This window comes from Delphinapterus leucas, chromosome 8 (assembly GCF_059928025.1).
Source record: "Delphinapterus leucas isolate spDelLeu-1000000601 "Yukka" chromosome 8, BTC_Dleu_Yukka2, whole genome shotgun sequence".
NCBI lineage: Eukaryota > Metazoa > Chordata > Mammalia > Artiodactyla > Monodontidae > Delphinapterus > Delphinapterus leucas.
This window is the reverse complement of record NC_143136.1, coordinates 4,800,242-4,820,460: the sequence shown is the minus strand read 5'-3', so window position 1 is coordinate 4,820,460 and position 20,219 is coordinate 4,800,242. Positions and strand designations below refer to the sequence as shown.

The window sequence follows — 20,219 nt, the reverse complement described above, 5'->3', positions numbered from 1 at the left end:
TGCTGACAAGTTGGCCTTCTTGGCTTGGCTGTGAGCTCCACTAGGAGCCTGTCTTGTTGGTGGTGGGTCCTGAGCCCTAAGCCCTGGGCTCCACCCCCAGCAGGCTCAGGCAGGGTTGGTTAAAGGAATGAACAAATGACTGAATGGATGAGTGAATGGTTTATCCCCAAGGAACTTCATGGATTAGCTCTACCTGGGAGCATCTGATTTTTAAAAGAAAGTTCTTGGGAGGTGGGGGTGAAATAATGAATAAGAATTCCACAGTGGTGGAATTTCGGCAGCTATGGGGAGATGTCTGGGGCTCACTCTGAGAATCATGTTGTTGTTTTTAAGCTGTAATTTGGGGAAAAACATGTTTTTGAAAATGTAATAATTGGTCATTATTCATCAGATTTTTAGAAATTTAAAGTCAATGTGTTTTAAAAGAGTTCTACTTTGTTCCGGGACTCCCAAACATATTTAAAATTTAGTGCATTCAGAAATACAACCTGTCTTCTAAGGAGGAGGGGGGTGGAGCGGGGAGGCTGAAGAACAGGCTGTGTCAGGCAGCAGGGGCTCACTCAGATTCGCATTTGCAAAATCCCGTGAGGACAGGGCTCCTTAGTAGCTGCTGGGGCTGTATTTCTTACTGTTTCCGCTTTTCTCATTTTTCTCATAAATAACGTTGCTTTGCTTTTCCATTTTTGCAGTCTTTATCCCAATATTAGGCTATTTTCTTCTCCTAATAATCAAACAATCATAATAAGAGAAGGAACCATTTATTGCTTTCCTTCTCTGGGCCACGTCTGGGCCTAGGGCTTTGCACTCTGCTCTCAGTAGGACCAACCAGGGGCAGGGGCGTCACCCAAGCTCGTCAGCAACGTTAAAGTTGGCCGACCCACAGAATCTGGGGCCCCGCCCCAGACGCCAGTGTCAGAATCTGCATTTCAACAAGACCCCTTCAGATTGGAGAAGCCTGCTGCCCTCACGAATTATCTCACTGAGTCCCAGCCCGGTGAGAGAGGTACGCACGCTTTCACTTCCCAGCTGAGCAAACTGCAGCCAATCGTTAGATACCTGTAACTGTTCTCCTTGCTCAGTGGAGCAGCCTGGATCTGAAGCCCCACCTCTGGGGTGTCACCATGGGTTCCTACCCGCCCTCTGGTGTGCTGCATCCCTTTCCAGGACGCAGGAACTTCCTAGAGTCTCACTGGGGTCACATCTGCGCACCTGCTCTGTGGCTCCCCATGGCCCCTGCCTTTGTTCAAGTTTTCCTTTTGGTCCAGGGGCAGCTCCAGAATGTCTATGTGGGAGGGGCTCGGGGAGAGCCATCTGCCTGGGGTGAGGGTGTGTGGGATCTTGAACCGTGTTTACATAGTCCTTTGGGTGAGATGTCGGTCTCAAAGGGCAGGATGTGGGTGGGTCAGCTGAAGGGGGATGCTGTCCTATCCCTCCCTTGGCCTGACCCGCTGTGTTGAAATCTGACCATCCACCAAGGCTCAGCCCACCCTCATTCTTTTCACCTCCACAGTGGGCTTCACTCACAGACAGAGCATCCCACCTTAGACTGCAGTTATCTACTGGGGTGTGGAACCCCCACTTCCACACTGCAAACAGTGGGATGGCAGGCCCGCCCTCCTGAGGTTCATCCCAGGAGCACCTTGCACAGGCTCAAACTGGAAAGTGTGGAGCCACTGCTTATCCTCAGAGGATGAAAATAAAGAGTCCTTGTTTTAAAAGATGGTTTTTAATAGAAAATGTGAGGTCTAGTAGGGCCAACAGATTGGGAGACAGTTATCAATGAAGACATAGTTTATTAGTCACCATTCCCAAGAGAAGGGTCACACCACACGGGGAAGCACCAGGGTTGATCAGGAAGTGGGGGGAGGGGACATGGGCAAGAGCCTTTATTGTGGTTTCCGTGGAAAGGATAGGCGAGGCAGGACACACAGGCGTAGGACTGGCTAGTCTGAATGACTGCAGTGGGCTCCAGGGCAGAGGGGCTGGCCTTGGTTGTCGGGACTGGCTCTGGAGGGGCAGTGGCTGGAGCTCCAGGGAGGTGGTAGGTAGTGAACTCTGGGTTGGTCGAGTTGTATTTGAAAAGGATGCCTGGGGGCATGTTGTTTACAATCTCTAGGAGTTGGCTAACCCTGGGAGGAGCAGTCCCTCCAGGGTCCGAAAGGCCCCAGATGTCGAAGCACCAGAATACAAAAAATAAAAGACACAGTTAACACAGCGCTAGACCTTTAAGGATGCTCTCCGATCCTGGATGCTCGGGCTGAGCTGACAGCAACCTCCAGGAACCCGTGTCTGTCCCTGGCGTCTGGCTTCCTGGACTGTTCCCCACAGCTGGATCCGCTGGCGTTCGGTAAGGCTGTTGCACAGAAGACCCACATCGGATCAGAACGTCTGGCTCACCACCCCTCTGACGTCCTTCTAGGGGCTCTGGACTGTGATACGCTGGGAAGCACCAGTGGGCTCCCGGGCAGGGGCTCTCGATACAGAAGCAAGTGTCCTCTCTCAGTGTGTACGTCTGTCATGTTTGGGGGACAGAGTCTTTCCAAGGGTCTGAGCACTAGGAAGGGTGGGGTGTTCCCCTTGAGGCAGAGGGTCTGAAGGCTGGTGGGGGGGGCAGGGTGCAGCTCGAATGCTGCCAACGCACTGTGGGCAGGAGACAGACCTTGGAAAAATATGTATACCTTTTAGTTCAACCTCCGTTGAAAGGTACTTTCTGATACAAGTACTACGATATTCACAGTTCCAGTCCTTAGAAGCAACCCTGAGAGGCAGAAAGGGCCTTTATTGCCAATTCCATGCCCAGGTGGACCTGAAGCTGGGTGAGGTCCGTGCACAGGGTGGGTGCCAAGTCCCATCCAGGGCCCCTCCTAACCCTGGAGCCTCCACAGAAGAGCACAAGTGTCTTGGTCCAAATCTCTGGGTTTCAGTGCAAAACCCCCTCTGGCTCCAGAAGAAGGTAATTTTGCAGGGACTTCGGCAAGGGCAACTGGGGCACGAGGTAAAAGCACTTTCTGCCAAACAGCTTCCGAATGGCACAGCGGCAGAGATGCTGCAGACAGCGTGGGCTGTAGGCCAAGGCAAAGAGGGACTGGTAGAAAGGCTGGTGCATCTGAAAGGAAGGCGGGGGAACGTCAGTCTGGGCACACGGAACCGACACACGTCTCTCTCCCAGACAGAAGAGCCCTGACGGCACGGGTGATCCTTTCACGGCTACTGATGCGGGACAACCCTCCCCGAGAGGGTCCGGATACTTTTCTCAAGTGCAGCTCCTGCCCAGTCAGACGGAAGTCTGCTTTGGGTGATTTTGCATACTATGGGTAACCTCCTAGAATTCCCCTCTGCCCACCCGCTTTGTAGAGCACACTTGGTTGTTCAGTAATCTGAACAGGACTCAAGTCAGTGAAACATGAGGGGACATTTTCTAAAGGCTTCTAGAAAAAAAAAGTTCCCTCTTTCTTAATTGACAGTCACCTGTGGACTTTGTTGTGTGTGGATGCAGTGCCAGCAGCTACCTCGGTCATATCTTAAGCTGTCAGAGAAAGAAACTGACACGCAGGAGCCAGGACCTCCACGGCCCACCCTCCTCTGGACACTGGTTACTGGAGCCCTGAGCTTCTTAAGCCCATGTGAGTCGGTTTTCTGTTCCTTGCAGCCCACAGGACCCCAATCAGAACCACAGGCTGTGTGATTACTGAGCCTCCAGAAGAAAAACAGACATGCTCAGATATGCCCCCAATCTGCCTTTCTCGTCCTTTCTCCAGATGTTTTCTACTTACCTGGGTATTAGTGCAAAACTCCACACGTGGGTGAACAGAAACAAACGACAGTCTTGTACTAACGGGGGAAGAAGGGGCAGCTTCCTCACCTGAAACACTTCTTCAGGGATCACCTCCTTCCAGGACTCTGACACGCGGAGCTGAGGGTAGGAGTTGAAAAGAACCTCGAGGACAGCGGGGGCTGGTGCACAGGTCTTCAGCACCTGGTTGGAAATGGTGGGAGGCACAGTTTGGGTGGGCTGGGTTTTGGGTCCAGGTGGGAAAGGGTGGGGAGACAGGAGGGTGTGCTCGGGTCCCACTGCTGCCACTTCCTGGCTGTGCGACGTCACTGTCCTCCCAGGGAACAGTAGCAATCCCAGTGCCAGTACGATAGGGCCGTTGTAGGGGCCCCAGGTGCTTGTGCACAGGTAAGCACAGGGCAGAGCTCTGTAAGGGGCTGTCTTATCACATGCAACGTCTGGGCCAAGCGGTATGCATTCAAGTTCCCGGGAGGAATATACTGATGGCCGGGCAGGCTCCTTTGGCTCCAGGGAGCTGCTCAGAGAAAAGGAAATATGCTCTGCTGGGAGGGAATTTGGCCCAACGATGGGGTTCCCAGTTTCTTACTTCGATTTTCTAGTGTGTTGGGAAACTAGGGGAGAAGAATTGCTTCGCTGTTGCATTTCTTCTCCACTTGGCCTTTCCGTTTTATTTTCAGAGTCCCCACTGGCAAAGAATGTTTATTTTCTAATTTGCAAAGTCTACAGTTCAAGTCCATCAGCTTCATCATAGAGATGGAAACAGTACTTGCTTTTTAAAAAATAAACTTTTTGTTGTTGTTGTTGTTATGAAGAAGTTCGAAAGTACACAAAGTAGACTGAATAGTAGGGTAAACCCTCACGTACCGACATCAGTTCATGGCTAATCCTGCCCTATCCATACCTCCAGATCCCCTATCCATACCTCCAGATCCCCTCCCTAATGTTATCTGAAAGCAAATTCAGTGTATCATCATTTCATCCGTAAATATTTGTGTGTCTTTTAAAGGAAGTTTAAAAGAAATGCAAACACGGTGTCACTGTAACAGCTGAGAAATTAACAATAGTTTCTTAGCATCACCTAATATATAGTCAATGGTTAAATTCACAAATTTCTCTTAAATGCCTTTATATCAAAAACAGTCATTTGTTTGAATAAGAATTCAAATAAGACCAACACCTTTACATTGGTTGATATGATATATTTTCAGGTCTTTCTTTTTTGTTTCATGTTGACATATTTGTGGAAGAAACTAGGTTATTTGTCCTGTAGAGTTTCTCACTGTTGGGATTTTGCTGATTGTATCCCTGGGGCATGCCGCTTTCTCGGCTTTCTGTAGATTAGTAGTTGGATTCAGAAGCTTGATCAAATTCAGATTTGATTTTGGGGAGGGGCAGGGCAACTTCATTATTCTCTGTTTGTGAGGTTTAGGATTTACCAAGTGTTGCAGAATTGTTCTTTTTATTTATTCGTTGAGAAAACTGAGGTTAAGCAATTTTTCTAAGGTCAGGCACCAAATATCTACAGTAGACAACAGTCAGAGCCAATGGCAAGCCTGGCCTGCAGCACGCTCACCGGTGCTCCTTGAACACACCCAATATGGTTGCTCCCTTTACAGCTTACCTAGCTTCTTTCAGATCTAACATCCCCTTAAGACACAGGAAAGCAAAATTTTAGAATTTCACTTTTCTTTGTTCAGAGATAACCACTGTCAACATTTCGTATATACTAAGGTTATATGCATTTAGACAAGGAATCAATATATATACCAAAATGAGCTAGTGCTCTGTACATCATTTTGAAAATTTATTTTTTATCAAAATAGATTGTGAACAATTCAAAAATTATAAATGAGCATTTAAACATCATTTTTAGTGGCCATAAAATATTGTATGAACATATCATATTTTTTGATATTATAAACAGTGAACGTCTGTGAACACAATTCTCTCTCTTTCTGCCCCCAGCCGTAGTTATTTAGATGGCTTACACTGCATTGCTGGAAGTAGAACTGCAGGGTCGAAGGCTGTGTATGTTTTAAGGCTTTTAAAACATACTGTCAAATTATAAGTAAGTTGTTACACTTTTTAAAGAACAGTGGATGAGAGTGCCTCTTTCTTCCTACCCAGACCGTCTCATTAATTATTTAAATCTGATAGGTACAATATGGCATGTTTACTGTTGGCTGACCGTTTGCCTTTCTTCTTTTGTGAATTGCTAAATTATGTCTTTTGCTCAGTGTTTCTACAGTGTATTCATTTTTTCTATTGATTTATAAGTACACTTTATTTATTAAGGTTATTTTTCAGGTAGGGAATCATTTTCGCAAATAATGGTATTTTCTCCTCCTCAGTATTAATATTTATTTTTATTGTCCTATTACATTGGCTAGAGAGTTAAAATTCAATGTTAAATAGCAACATTGATAGCAGGCATCATCATCTTAGTCCTAATTTTAATAGGATTGTCTCTAACATTTCACCATAATCTTGTATTAGTTTCACATAAACACTCTAAGTTAAGGAAATGTCTTTGTATTCCTAGGTTACTACAAATCTTAGGATTTATTTTTTTTTGCCTTTTTCTAATCAAGTTGATACCAAAAGGCTTTCCAATATTAACCCATTTTTGCCTTCACAAAACAGACTCTGGCTATTCTTCTAAATAGAATGGCAGATTCAATTTGCTAAGACTTTTGCAGCTCTCTTGATAACTAAATCTGGTTTACAGTTTCAGCTTTTTGAGCTATTATTGTCAGGTTTTAATATCACTTTATGTTAACTTAGTAAAACCATCTGAGAAAACTATCTTTTTAATACTCTGGTAGATTTTGAAAAGTAGATAATTATTGGAAATAAGAAAGCATGACGGACCTTTCATTTGAAGCTTTTAAGCCTAGCCTTTAGTTGTAGGTGATAATTTAATATTTTCAATTTCTTTCACGGTTACTGGCATATTTTGTTTTGATTTCTTCTTGGCTCAATTTTGTTCACCTATATTTTCCTGGAAAAAGAAAAGAAATTTAGCATTTCATATGTATCAGTCAGGGTTCTAACAGGAAATAGATGGCATACTCGATACAGGATTATTCCAGGAGGGTTTATTGATACGGGGCTTATTTATAGCCAAGGGAACCACAGGGAACAGTGCATTGATATAGAGCTGGCAGCAGAGCTATTTCTACTCCTGGGTCTGCAGGGTGAGAGAATGGGGTGGGTGATCCTTGGCTGGGGACACACAACCAGCCTGAAGCTGAGAGGGCGCCAAGTGGATATATCCTCTGACCTCACTCTCCTTCCTCCCCTACTTCTGGGACACTTCACTGGTGAAACCCAGGAAGCAAGGGCCAGGAGCCTTGCAGATGTACCCATGCAGGTGGAGAACAAATTTGGACGGGGGCGTATCTCCACTGTATATAGGAATAAGCACCCTGTCTCATTTGAGATTCACTATGATTGTATTTGCAATTTTTTTTCATGTTTAGTCTTGCTGGAATTTTGTCTATTTTAATTTTTTTTTTTCAGGAAACCAGCTATTGGATTACATTGATCAGTTCTCTTTAAAAATATTCCAATCTATTACTTTTTGCCTTTATCGTTATTAATCCCTTTCTCCATTTCTCTTTCCAGCTCCTTGGATTGACTGCTCAGTTAACTTGACAATATGTTTTCCCTTGTGTCACAATAAAGCAATTTTTCAAGTGCTATGGATCTTCCTTTGAACAGAGGTGTGGTCAGAGCCATACGTTTTGACGCACAATGTTGTCACTGTCTTTCTTTCTTAAACAGTCTGCAAGTAAATAACTACTGACGCAGTATTCATTTGGGAGCGTGTGATGAAATTTTCAAAAAGTTAATTTTTAAAAATTTTTGGCCACACTGTGCCTTGTGGCTTGCGGGATCTCAGTTTCCCAACCAAGGATTGAACTTGGGTCACGGCAGTGAAAGCCTGGAATCCTAACCACTAGGCCACCAAGGAACTCCATAAATTATTTTTAAAAATTAACTTTTGCTATTAATTTTCTGGAGTATTGTATTCCGGCTTTAAATAATGTCTGATTTTGAAGTACTAGAAGTTGTATTCTGTTTGACGGTTCAAAGTTCAACATGTATATGTCACATTTATGATTTGAAGCTTCTAAAATGTTTTTCCCTACTTTATCTATGGGAAAGACTGAGATATGAATTAAAAATCATCTAGAATTATTATTTTTCAGTTACTTTCTCCATTTTAACATAATCTCTTTTTGGCATGTGAGGTTCTTAATGGTTATCTCTTCACTATGGACTGTATCCTTCATCAGTGTCGAGCGAATCTTTTCTTCTCATTTTGTGTATTTCCCTGGGACTCTTCTACATTGCATATTGATATCAGTACATCATTTTATTTTCAGTTTGTTTTTGCTAGAATTACCTCTGCCCACTCTTTAATTCTAACCTTTTGTTTCACGTTGTTTTAAAGTGTTTGAGGGTCTCTACTGGTAATAGGGTAACTTAAGAAACTTGTATTTATTGTTATAGATAATCTGTCTGGTTTTACTTCTATCATTTTATTCTTTACGATTTTTTATGCTTGTTTCCTTTGTTGTCTGATTTCTGTTACACAGGTTTGTATTTTCTTTGTATTTATCTTTTATATATTTAAAAAAGATTTTTTTTTTTGGCTGCATTGGGTCTTTGTTGCCTTGCGTGGGCTTCTCATTGTGGTGGCTTCTCTTGTTGCAGAGCACAGGCTCTAGGCGCTCGGGCTTCAGTAGTTGTGGCTCGTGGGCTCTAGAGTGCAGGCTCAGTAGTTGTGGTGCACGAGCTTAGTTGTTCCGCAGCATGTGGGATCTTCCCGGACCAGGGATCGAACCCATGTGCCCTGCACTGGCAGGTGGATTCTTAACCACTGTGCCACCAGGGAAGTCCCTGTCTTTTATATTTTGGAAGTCTATATCTTATTTAAAATTTTACTAATGGTTACCTTTAGAATAAAAAAATATTAACCTATATTTCCCTAAACATCAAAATAGTATATTTTGCGCTCTAGATGTACCATTATCCCTTCTCTCACCTCTCTTAACCAATTCTTCTCCCTCCTTAGTAACATCTGAAGTTTGTGTTCTGGATTATAATTAGTACAAGATCTTATTTTATGCTATATATCTCCTTGGGAAATAACTTTTGGTAGTTGTATTTAGTTTTACCACCTGCCTGACAATTATTTAAGTTGACTCTATTTTAACTGGATTGTTTAAGCCATTCATTCCACAGATACTTAATCAATTTCCTACTAGAAGTTAAAGATTGCGTTATGTTTGTGTGATAACAAAGGCAAGCCTTGGCTTCACAGAATTTTACGGTCCCAAATGATACAGTCTCAAGTAATAGTAGAAGTAGTAGTAGTAGCAGTAATTCAAATAAATGTATAGGTGCCATAGTACTATGGTGAGAGAATCACCAGGTGCTAGAAATGACACCTAACTCAGACCTAGATTGGCAATGGGGTGGCGAGTTGATCAAGGAAAGATTTCTGGAGGAAGTGACATTCAATAAGACATAGAGTAGGAGTTACAAAAGGTGTGGAGAGTTCTGAGGACCAAAATGTTCTAGGTGGAGAAAACATTTACCAAACTTGGGAGGTGAAAAGGTACAAAAAATATTGGCTGTGGCATGGAGTTTGACACGGGGAGTAGTGAAAACTGGGACTGGAGAGGAAAGCAGGGTCAGGTCTAGAAGACCACTGTCTGCCATGATAGGGAGGCTAGACTTATCTTGAGGGCACCCAAGAGGCCTTGAAGGATGAAGAGTGGAGGAGTGACAGGGTCAGGTTTTAATTTTAGAAATGTCACCATGGCTACAGTGTCGAGAAGAGTTTCATGGGGCCACATTGGATGCAGACAGCCCAGTTACGAGGATATTTTTGCAATCTAGCGGAGAGATGGTGGTGGCCTAACCTCAGCTGGTGGCAGCCAGGATGGAAAGAGAAGAAAGATTTTGAGAGATATTTAAGAGGTCGACCTGAGACAATCTGCAGATTGAGTTTCCCATTCCTGGGACAGTCTTTCCCATCACCTCTTGGTCAGCTGGGTACTCCCATCCCATCTGGCCTTTTGTCTCCACTACTCCACCCAATCCGCCCTTGCCAAGAGTGCCCGTGAGCAGGCTACATCTGGTGGTCACGGCTCTGCCTCGCCTCGTGCTGTGTATCAGCACTTCTGACACAGTTTATCACGTCCTCCACTTGATGCGTTCTTCTCTTGGCTTCCAGGAAGCCACACTTCTGCTCCTTCACCTCCCTCACTGCTGCTCCTTCTGTTTCCTCTGCTACTTTCTCATCTCTGCATCTTCTCCCTGCTGGAATGGCCTTGGATTTAGTCCTCATTCCTCTTCTCTATTTACTCTCCCTTCCTGGTGATCTCATTCAGCTTCCTGGCTTTAAATACCATCCATATGCCACCGGCCCTCAAAAGTGTATCTCCAGGTCAGTCAAACCTCCCTCCCAAACTCCAGGCTTGAATATCCAACTGCTTACTTGATATCTCCTTGTGGCTGGCTCTATCTCACACTTAATGTATTGGAAACATAAATCCCAAGTCTCCCCCTCAGCCCCGGACTTACTTTCCCCATAAGCTTCCCCATATCAGTTGATGGCACATCTCACCTTTCAGTCTCTCAGGCTAAAAGTCTTGGAGTCATCTTTGACTCCTCTTCTCTCATATCCCACAGCCAATCTGTCAAGAAATCCTGTTGGCTCCACCTTCAAAATACATCCAGAATCAGACCACCTCCCTTGTCCATGCCACCGTTATCCCTCAGATGGATTATGGTCACAACCTCCTAAGTCATCTCCCCACTTCCATTCTGTTCCTCCTAAAGTATGTTCTCAACATGGAGACCACAAGAAGCCTCATAAAATGTTAGTCAGGCCATACCCTTCCTCTGCTCAAACCACTCCAATGGCCAAAGTCACTGCAATGTCCTACGAGACCCCACACAGTCTGTGCCCCTCCCCCACCTCTCCCATCTTATCTCCTGCCACTGTCCCACTGGTTCTCTCCACCTTCAGCCACACTGCTTCCTTTGTTGTTCCCCACGTGGATCAGGCTCACTCCAGCCTTGGGGCCACAGACTCTTGGCTTGTCTGCTGGGCTGCTCTTTGCCTAGACATCTGCTTAGCTGATTCCGTCACCTCTCTCAAGTCTACTCAAAAACCACCCATCCTAACTACTCTTTTTTTTTTTTTTTTAATTTAATTTTTATTTTTGGCTGCGTTGGGTCTTCGTTGCTGTGCGTAGGCTTTCTCTAGTTGCAGTGAGCGGGGGCTACTCTTCGTTGCGGTGCACGGGCTTCTCATTGCGGTGGCTTCTCTTGTTGCAGAGCACAGGCTCTAGGCGTGCGGGCTTAGTAGTCGTGGTGCACGGGCTTAGTTGCTCCGCGGCACGTGGGATCTTCCCGGACCAGGGCTCGAACCCATGTCCCCTGCATTGGCAGGCGGATTCTTAACCATTGCGCCACCAGGGAAGTCCCCCTAACTACTCTCTTTAAAACGCACTGTCTCCCGTCTTGCTTCTTCTCCCCTAGCCCTTATCATTTTATTGGCCCATTTATTATGCTTGTTGTTTAATGTCTGTCTTCCCCATTAGAATGTAAGCTCCACGAGGGAAGCAATACTTTTTTCCCTTGATTTATTCTCTCATTAGCTATCCTAAGCATCTAGTATGTTGTTGGCAAATGGCTGGTGCTCAACAAATATTTGTTGAATAAATAATGCAGTAAATAGAAACATTTTTTTTCTTTTAAAAAAATGCATTAGGAAGGCATGTCTTATGAGCCCTTGATATCTAAAAGTGTCTTTCTTTTGCCATCAAAATGAAAGCTATCTTGGCTGAAACTAGAATTCTAGCGTCCAAACCTTTTCTTTAAAAATCTGTAGATGATATTTCATTGTCTTACAATAACACTGCAGCAGAGAAATCTGAGTCCAGCCTGATTTTTATTCCCTTATGAATAACCTGTTTGCTGCTTGGATACTTTGCAAGCCTTTTTAGAACATTTTTTTTAGAATGTATATAGGTATGTGTCTCCCATCACTGATTTGCAGAGAATATCCATTCAACTTCTCTATGTTAAGATATTTTAGTGCAGCTAAGTTTTCTTCTATTATGTCTTTGATTATTGTTTCTGATCCATTGTTGTATGTTCTTCAATAATATCACTTATCTGTGAATTGGCTCTCTGCTCTTTGTCCTTTACGACCATCACTTTGTTTTTTAGTTTCTTGGCTTTGTTTTTTCTTTTGCACTTAAGAAGTTCTCTTTTTTTTCTTTTTTTGTGGTACGCGGGCCTCTCACTGCTGCGGCCTCTCCTGTCGCGGAGCACAGGCTCTGGACGCGCAGGCCCAGTGGCCATGGCTCATGGGCCCAGCTGCTCCGCGGCACGTGGGATCTTCCTGGACCGGGGCACGAACCCGTGTCCCCTGCATTGGCAGGTGGACTCTCCACCACTGCGCCACCAGGGAAGCCCTCTTTTTTTTTTTTTTTAATAAATTTATTTTATTTTATTTATTTTTATTTTTGGTTGCGTTGGGTCTTTGTTGCTGCATGTGGGCTTTCTCTAGTTGCCGCAAGTGGGGGCTACTCTTCGTTGCAGTGTGCAGGCTTCTCATTGTGGTGGCTTCTCTCGTTGGGAGCACGGGCTCTAGGCACGCAGGCTTCAGTCGTTGTGGCACACAGGCTCAGTAGTTGTGGCTTGGGGGCTCTAGAGTGCAGGCTCAGTAGTTGTGGTGCATGGGCTTAGTTGCTCTGTGGCATGTGGGATCTTCCTGGACCAGGGCTTGAACCCGTGTCTCCTGCACTGGCAGGCATATTCTTAACCACTCTGCCACCAGGGAAGCCCCAGAAGATCTTTTAATATTAGTCCTTTGTAGTGAACATTGTGGTTGACTTCCCAACACTCCAAATGATTAGATTAATTCAATCATGATAATTCTATTCCACTCATCATTTAATGGTTTGGGGAAGGGCAGGTTTAAGCTAACTGAGGCCAATAAAACACAAAGAAAGACTTCCTCAGGGCTTCTAGAGAAAACAGCTGGATCTGAATAGGAAGCTGGTTGGCCCAGTTGCTGGAAGCCATTTAGGGACCAAGAGAAGGACCATTCTGAGGGCAAGGCTGACTTACTGAGCTTGAAAGGCATCTGGTTCTTTGATGATGTCACTGAGACTCAGAAACCACCAATCCTGAAGCCTGTGCTTCTTGTTATGAGAGATACAAGGGAGGCTGGAACCAAGGGGCTGCCTGGTGGGGCTGTGACTATGAGAAGGAGCCGCCTGGGGGTACTGGAGCCATGGAGATGCACGTGCTGCAGTAGAAGCTACCTAAGGTGGAGGAAGAGGGGGAGAAATACCTTGGCTTTTCCCTCCTCCCCCTCCAATTTCCCATGGTGTCTCCCTTGGCTGAACCCAGTCAGAAGCCAGCTGATACGGGGCTCTGTGTTAGCTTGAAGGGGCTCTGTACCCTGTCAGGATGCAAAGCAGGACACAGAGGCGGCAGGGACTGGGTCTGGGGGCACACATGCAAACAGCACAGCACCCTCACTTACATCATTGATTTGATGTTTTTAATGAATCAGTTCTGCCTTCTACTTCCTTTAATGTGTAATCTGACCTACCACTGTGCTCTTGCTTTCTTGGTATAAATTTATCTCCATCTTCCTTTTCATGCCATTCTATTGACTCCTCAGCTTAACCTGTCTGGTTTTATGGATTTAAAGACTAGATCTTCTTGCATTCCATAAAGGATGGCACACAGGGCACACAATTTTTCAGATTTTCTTCTGGATCTTTTGATGAGAGGTACAGATTTCGTCTCTACTCTCAGGATGCTATCTCATTTTTCTTCTTCTGCCCTTCCCCACAATGAATCCATTAATTTTTTCTGTATTCATCTCTGATTAAGGTGAGATCCAGACACAAGGTCTGTCAACATGCAGGGGAAGTCCATGGTCCCGTTCTTTGTTCACCTGTGAGATGGTCGAGGGGCAAAGTGGAGGAAGGCTGGCGAGGGCGATGCCCAGCCTGGTGACCTGTGCTCCGCCAGGAGGCCTCTTCCTCCCACCCTCCCCCCAGCAAAGTAGCAGGTTGCTATGGAACTCAGGTTCCTCAGTTTCCACCTCTGCACTTCACTGCATCTCCCATGATGCACTGCACCTCCACAAGCATCCCCTACTGCCTGGTGGACTTAAACTATTTGTCTGTAATGTCTGCCTGATTGCCTGAAAACTTAGGGCCGTGGAGCAGAGCCGCGTCAGCCCTTCCTGACTCAGACATGAGATCTTCCTGTTGGTGCCCTGGATTTGCTTTCTCCCCCTCCCCCTCTTCCTTCCATCCTTCCTTCCTCCTGTCTACATCTTCACAGATATTTTAACATGAAGACAAGAGCAGCTACCCATTTAAATTGGTAATCATATTACTATTATCATCTCTGGTCCCCTCCCTACCCCAATTTTGTTTTTTCCCTAATCCATTACTGTCACAAGCTCCGGCTTAAGTGGGCTTTAGAGAAGGAGAGAATGAACACGGTAGGCTGAGCTGCAGAGGGAGAGCCAGGCAGGCGTGCATCTTCCCAGCCCAGCCTCGCACCCCACCGTGTGCTCTTGACATGCTGGTATTTCTGGCTTACACGAGCCACCACTAACATGCCATTTCCGGGAGCACAGTGAATTCCGTCGGCCCCTTTTCTGTGTTGGGAGGAAACCATGCCATTGAAAAGAGCAGTTCACACTGGATCCCTCTAGATCTAGTCTGTCTTTACATGGTATCCTAGGCAATTCCAGACTTTCCTCAGGCCAACCTGGACCCTCCAGCTACCCTCCCATTGGCCCTCTCACTTCTCTGCAAAATATTCAATGGTTCCCAGTGACTGCATGCTACCTGGACATCCCCATGCCTCCCCTCAAGCCCCAGCCCCCAGGAACAGCTGCCCTCCCTCAGTAAGAGCTCCCCTCCTCCAGGCCCCTCCTCCCTGGGTCACGGACTGTGACAAAGTCTTATTGCCTGTCTCTGGGAATTCATTTCCTGTCTCTCCTCTGTTCCACCTCTCTGGGGCTCCCGGGCCCTTCCCAACCCCTCCGCGCTGTGCCCCCCTCATGTTTGCCAGGCAGCTGGCTGCCTTCATTATTTTTACGCCAACACAGTTTAAAAATCTCCGCTGCCTCCTTGCCGTCTGTGGAGAAGCGGCTGCCACGTTACTCTGACACGCTGATGGCATTAGGGTCCGCGCACACTCTCTTCAGCTAATGAGGCGGCAGAAAGAAAATGAAGGGGCAAAATCACACGGGCACACTGCTTTCTGTGTAGACGGAGAAATAAAACAAAAGCAAGGAAAACAGAGGCACGCTACTGCTGAGAGCTCCCCCCTCCCACGGGGGCAGCGTGCAGGCACTGCCGTGTAAAGGCAGGGAAGGGAGCCCTGGGTTTTGACTACTGCAACCCCAGGCTCCCCCCACGGAAAACTCTAGGAAATTGGAGTGTGAAGTCACGTTACCTAATTCCGTAATTCGGTAAAAAGAAAACAAAAACTTCAGGTCCATATGTGCAGCGTGGTCAATGCCCAGAAGGAGAGGCAAGACCAGAGGTTTGCAGATGTTTCTAGAATCTGTCATTCTCGCCCTCCACCTCCCATTTCCCCTTGCTCCAGCTACCTGCATCCCTCACCTGGACCGCACGGCAGCCGGGGGTTTCCCAGCAGCCCCCAAGAGAGCATGTTCTCTACCCCTGAGCAGAGGAATCACCCTCCAGTTCTCACTGGATTATGTCACCTGTCCTGCTTAAGATGATGTAATAGATTCCTATTGTCCTTAAGACAAAGGCGCAAACCCTTAACGAGGGCCCTGCCTAGGGTCTTGCTCTTGCTGTTTCCCCTCCAGCTACTGGGTCATCCCCCCATCCCCCACCCCTGCACATACTGCAGAGTTCCTTCTGCCCCAAGACCTTTGCACCTGCTGTTCCTTCTGCCTGGAATGATTTCCCCTCCCCTCTTCACACAGCTAAGTCCCCAGTCTTCAGATCCAGAATCACTCTATAAGCCCTCGAGGGAGCCTCGGACTCGCTGCTCAGCCAGGTCTGGCCCCTCGTTTGGTACCTTCAAGGTCTGGAGGGCCTTGGCTTTGCAGCTTTTCACATCACAGCAATTTCCCAGTGGTGTGTGTGGTTGTCTGAGTCAAGGTCATCTCACCCACCTGACTGGCGCTCCATGAGGGCAGGAAATACCCATGCTCCGGTTCAACACTGTACCACCAGCACGGGAGCACAGCTGCTCCCTAGAAATGTTTGTTGAATGAGTAAGTGCTTAAGGGATGCCTGTGGGGGAGAGCTTTCATCACCGGTGTTGGCCTGGCACTTCCCCAACTCCTGGGCAAATCTAAGTGTGAATTCTTTATGACTGCCCAGGTGAGGGGCAGAAGGAGAGAGGCACGTGAGCAAAGGCCTTTATCCCAGACCAAGCATCCAACCCACAAAGTCGACTAGCGGCAGCAAGTCTGGATCCACCCTCGTGTGCGTTTCTCTGCCCTCCTGCCCGCTCTCCTCCAGGCTGGGCCCCCTGCGTCCCGGCAACTTCCAGAATTCAAACCTGGCTGCATCCTGACACCACACCTGCACCTGCCCTCGCGCCCCCACCTGACTCTGGCGTTAAGTAGCGGTCAGCCGGGCAGAAAGGCCTGGCATTGTCCACATGCTTTGCTTTCCCAGCCGTGACACCGCTTTGATGTTCGCGGCATCGCAGTGCGCGCGGCTCCAACGGACGCTTCGAGTCCGCCTGCTGCGGCGCTGGTGCCTTTGTCTGGGCACCGGGGAACTGTGATTTATGTCATAAGCTCGCTGTGAAACCTTTTGCCTCAGTAATTCTGAGCTCCGTGGGTGTCTCTTTACATCTATTTAAAGCACGGCTGCTGCCCACGGCCGGCGTGCTCTGTGACATTCCCCGGTGCCTCTGTGTACGCCTCGCCATGGCGCTGAGTCTTGCCTGCAGAGCATCTTTGTGGCTCGTTTCAGCGTGTTTGCTGCGCGCTCCACGGGGCTGCTGAGCGAGTCGGGTCTGCGCTTTGATTTCCCGCGTGCGGATTAGACCCCTTTCCCGGTGGAGCACATGCAGGGGGTCTGGATGCTGATGCCACATTTCCAGAGTGTTCGCCCTGGTTGTCCTGGGGCGAGGCCAGAGCCTCACAGGCACTTGTACTTTGGCTTGGAGGATGTCCAGCTTGGTAGTAAACGCGCTCTTGCCCGCAACCTGCTCCTAGCCGGGGGCGCCGGGGGGTGGGGTGCTGGGGGCAGGGGGCTGCGGACCTCCTCCGCACCGCCCCCTGCCCCCCCCCCGAGGTGTGGGCGGGTCTCAGCGCAAAGACGTCGGAGGCCCGTTTCCAAAGATTTTAACTGCAGCGCCGTGCCCCGGAGTTGCTGGAATCCCCTTCTCTCATTCAACAAACTGACTGAAGGTTCCCTGCACTGTGCTCCGTGAAAGCCTCAAAGTATTAAGATTCTCAAAGAAACTCCGGTTCTCTCCGCAACGGTGTGGAACTGCTGGGAGATTCATCCTCATCTCCGGGAGCCAAGCACCTCTCGTGGCCTCTGGGTCCCCGTTGTGACTAACTGTCCCCAGACCCAAACCCACAGCCACCCCGCACCCCACCCACTGACCTGCTCCATTCCTGTGCGGCTGACAAAGGATGTCATGAGGGGATCCCAGGACAGGGCCCCTGGAGGCCCAAAGGGGAGGCACTGGGCTTTGCTCTGCATCTCTAGGTCAGGGTGGGGTGATTCCCACAGCCTGGGAGACAGAGTTCAGGTGCTAGAAGTCCTGTCCCCCGGGATGATGCCTGTGGGGCTGCACCTCGGACATTGAAACCTGGACAGAGGTCTCTAAAAATCGAATGCCTTCGAGGCTAACGAAGGATTATTACTGGTCACCACTGAAATATACTGATTTTTTTTTTCTTTAAAAGAATTTGTCCCAGGTGTTTTTCACTGTTGGGCATCATGTAAAGTCTTGTTTCTTTCTTTGTTGTTTCTTGTTCATTCTTTATGCAGTTTCACACCATAAGGGTTGAAGGGTGCATCTTGGTTTAAGGCACACACGGTGTGAACTGGAGGGGTGGTAGGTTTCCATTTTATCGGTAGATGAACTAAGCCTGCTAATATTGGGAAACGTCTAAATGTAAATCATGAATATAAAAGGGAAGTGTTATAGAATACAAAAAGGCTGGCGTTTCTTCCCTTTCAAGAGTCCATGCACGGTATGGAAATCACTGCATTAGTAGAATGCCTCAAGAGGATGACTCGAAGATGGTGCAAGACTTGGCATAAGAAACTTGTCATAAAATTTGTCAAGTAAGGAAACACCCAGGGAATTGTCTGGGTGGATTTTCCATTTCTCACCTGTGTTTTGAGAGACAAGAGTTTTACTCTGTATGCATCTGGGATGCAAAGTTAGCATTTGAAAGAAATGTGTGAATCTCACTATTTCAGACCATCTAGACCATCTAGCTGTTGTCCTTTTAGGATAACAGCTTTTAGGCTATTTGTGTAAAGCTTATCAGGCCAAACACGTCTCTGGCATATGACTGGTGAGTCTGGGATAATTTTTAAATTTAGCACAGCCAATTTTACATCGAATGGAATGACCTCCCTTCAATGAAGTCTTTCGGGGGAGGACAATCGCTTATTTTAACTAGTGTCTTGGGAACTTTCCTTTTGGAAACATTTTGTCTTTATTTTCTCTGATAAGAAATGTTTATTCTTCATCTTTATCATTTCAGTGCAGATCTGACACGTGGAAAGGCGACAAGCAGCTCAGAGCCAAGTCTGCAAAGTGGGGTTGAGGTCCCAACACAACCTTGACCCTGAACAGGGCATTTCACCTGATTGAAATCCAGGTAAGGGAATGTCAAGAACCTGATGTATTTCACAGGCGTGTGGTGAGGACTGAATGAGAGAAATCTGTGAAGTGCTATCATTAATCCTATTAATAAGGTGGATGGTCACATTGCGTATTTCATTTCAAGCCAAATACCAGATGCCACAAGAGACTGATTTCATTGTTCATCAATTACACCAAAAGATAATCTGCCAAAATATTTTGAGCCATGACGGCATCATAGAAACAAGTGCCTGGCGTCCCCAGGTGACAACTCTGCAAGGTCTCACTGGAGTATGCTTGTTGACCCCCCAACCTTTTCATTTTCTAGTGACTCTAGAAAGGGTTGCCCAGCCCTGGCTCCTCAAAGTGTGGTTCCAAGACCTCACCCTCATCTCTAGTCTTGCTAGAAATGCAGACTCTGCCATCCCCTCCTGCGGGATCAGAATCTGCATCTGGACCAGTCTCCAGGGGAGTTCCGGGCCCCTGAAAGCCTGAGAAGCGCTGGATGCCCCCCGGCGGCAGGCCGGGTCCCTGCGCTGCCAAGTCCTCGTGGCCTGTCCCCGACCCCCCTCTTACCTTGGGGAAGGCGTCGGGCCATACGGTGGGGGAGCCGTGGTTGAGCAGCGCCTGCAGCGTGCGCTGCGGCGCGGCCTCGGGGGCGCAGGCGGCCGTGTGCAGCACTCGGGCCAGCGGCGACGCACCCCCGTAGTCGAGCGCGCCCGCGTCGGCGCCGTGCCGCAGCAGGAGGCGCGCCAGGCCGTGGCGCGCGTGGCCGCAGGCCTTGTGCAGCGGGCTGCGCTCGTCCTCGTCGCGCGCGTCCGCCTCCGCGCCGCACCGCAGCAGCAGCGCGCACAGGCGCAGGCAGCGCGCGTGCTCGTCGGGCCGCCGCGCCGCGCCGCACGCCGCGCTCAGGGCCGTCTCGCCGCGGGCGTTCCTCGCGTCCACGAGCGCCCCGCGGCCCAGGTAGAGGCGCGCGTGCTCGTCCAGGCCGTGCTGAGCCGCCACGTGCAGGGGCGTGTCCAGGCCCGCGCCGCCCGCGCGCTGCACCGAGGCGCCGTGCTCCAGCAGCGCTTGCGCGCACCTGCGGGGAGGCCAAGGTCAGTCACCCGGGCTGGGCCCGGCGGATGCCCCGGCACCGGCGCCCTGTCTCCCCCAGCCCGGCACGCCCTGCCAGCGGATTCCGGCGCTTCGGACCCCCTCCCTCCCCACCGCGGGTGTTGGCTCCTAAGACAGCCAGGACAGGAATCCAGGTCTCCCGCGCCCAGGCTATAGGAGTTCAAACTGAGCTGGAAAAAAAAAAAAGATTAAGGCAAACCTGGGGGTACAGGTTACCAAATGGTGGCAACAGCTAGGAACTTTTCCTAAGAACCCACGCGCCGCGTTAATATTTACCTTGTAATTTGTAACTACTTGGTGCTATCCTGGAAGGTAATGTGGTTCAGGTGACGGTGCTGGAAACACGAATTACCCGGGCTCTTTGTCACAGGTGGCAGTTGAAGGGTCTGGGAGTCAGGGTTCTAAGGAGGGCCCC

The 20,219-nt window shown here is 48.2% G+C and overlaps 1 protein-coding gene across 2 annotated transcripts in view; it reads right to left on the bottom strand.

The window, feature by feature from the left end:
- Positions 1–2,917: 2,917 nt before the first annotated feature.
- Positions 2,918–20,219, bottom strand: part of ASB18 (ankyrin repeat and SOCS box containing 18) — a 62,846-nt gene continuing 45,544 nt past the window's right edge. For both annotated transcript variants that reach the window (XM_022568048.2, XM_089916175.1), the window contains 3 exons: positions 19,265–19,769; positions 3,863–3,976; positions 2,918–3,106 (listed from right to left, as the gene is read on the bottom strand). In XM_022568048.2, the coding sequence (XP_022423756.1) occupies positions 2,921–3,106; positions 3,863–3,976; positions 19,265–19,769 (805 nt within the window). In that variant the 3' untranslated portion in view covers positions 2,918–2,920. The remainder of the gene's footprint in view (positions 3,107–3,862; positions 3,977–19,264; positions 19,770–20,219) is intronic.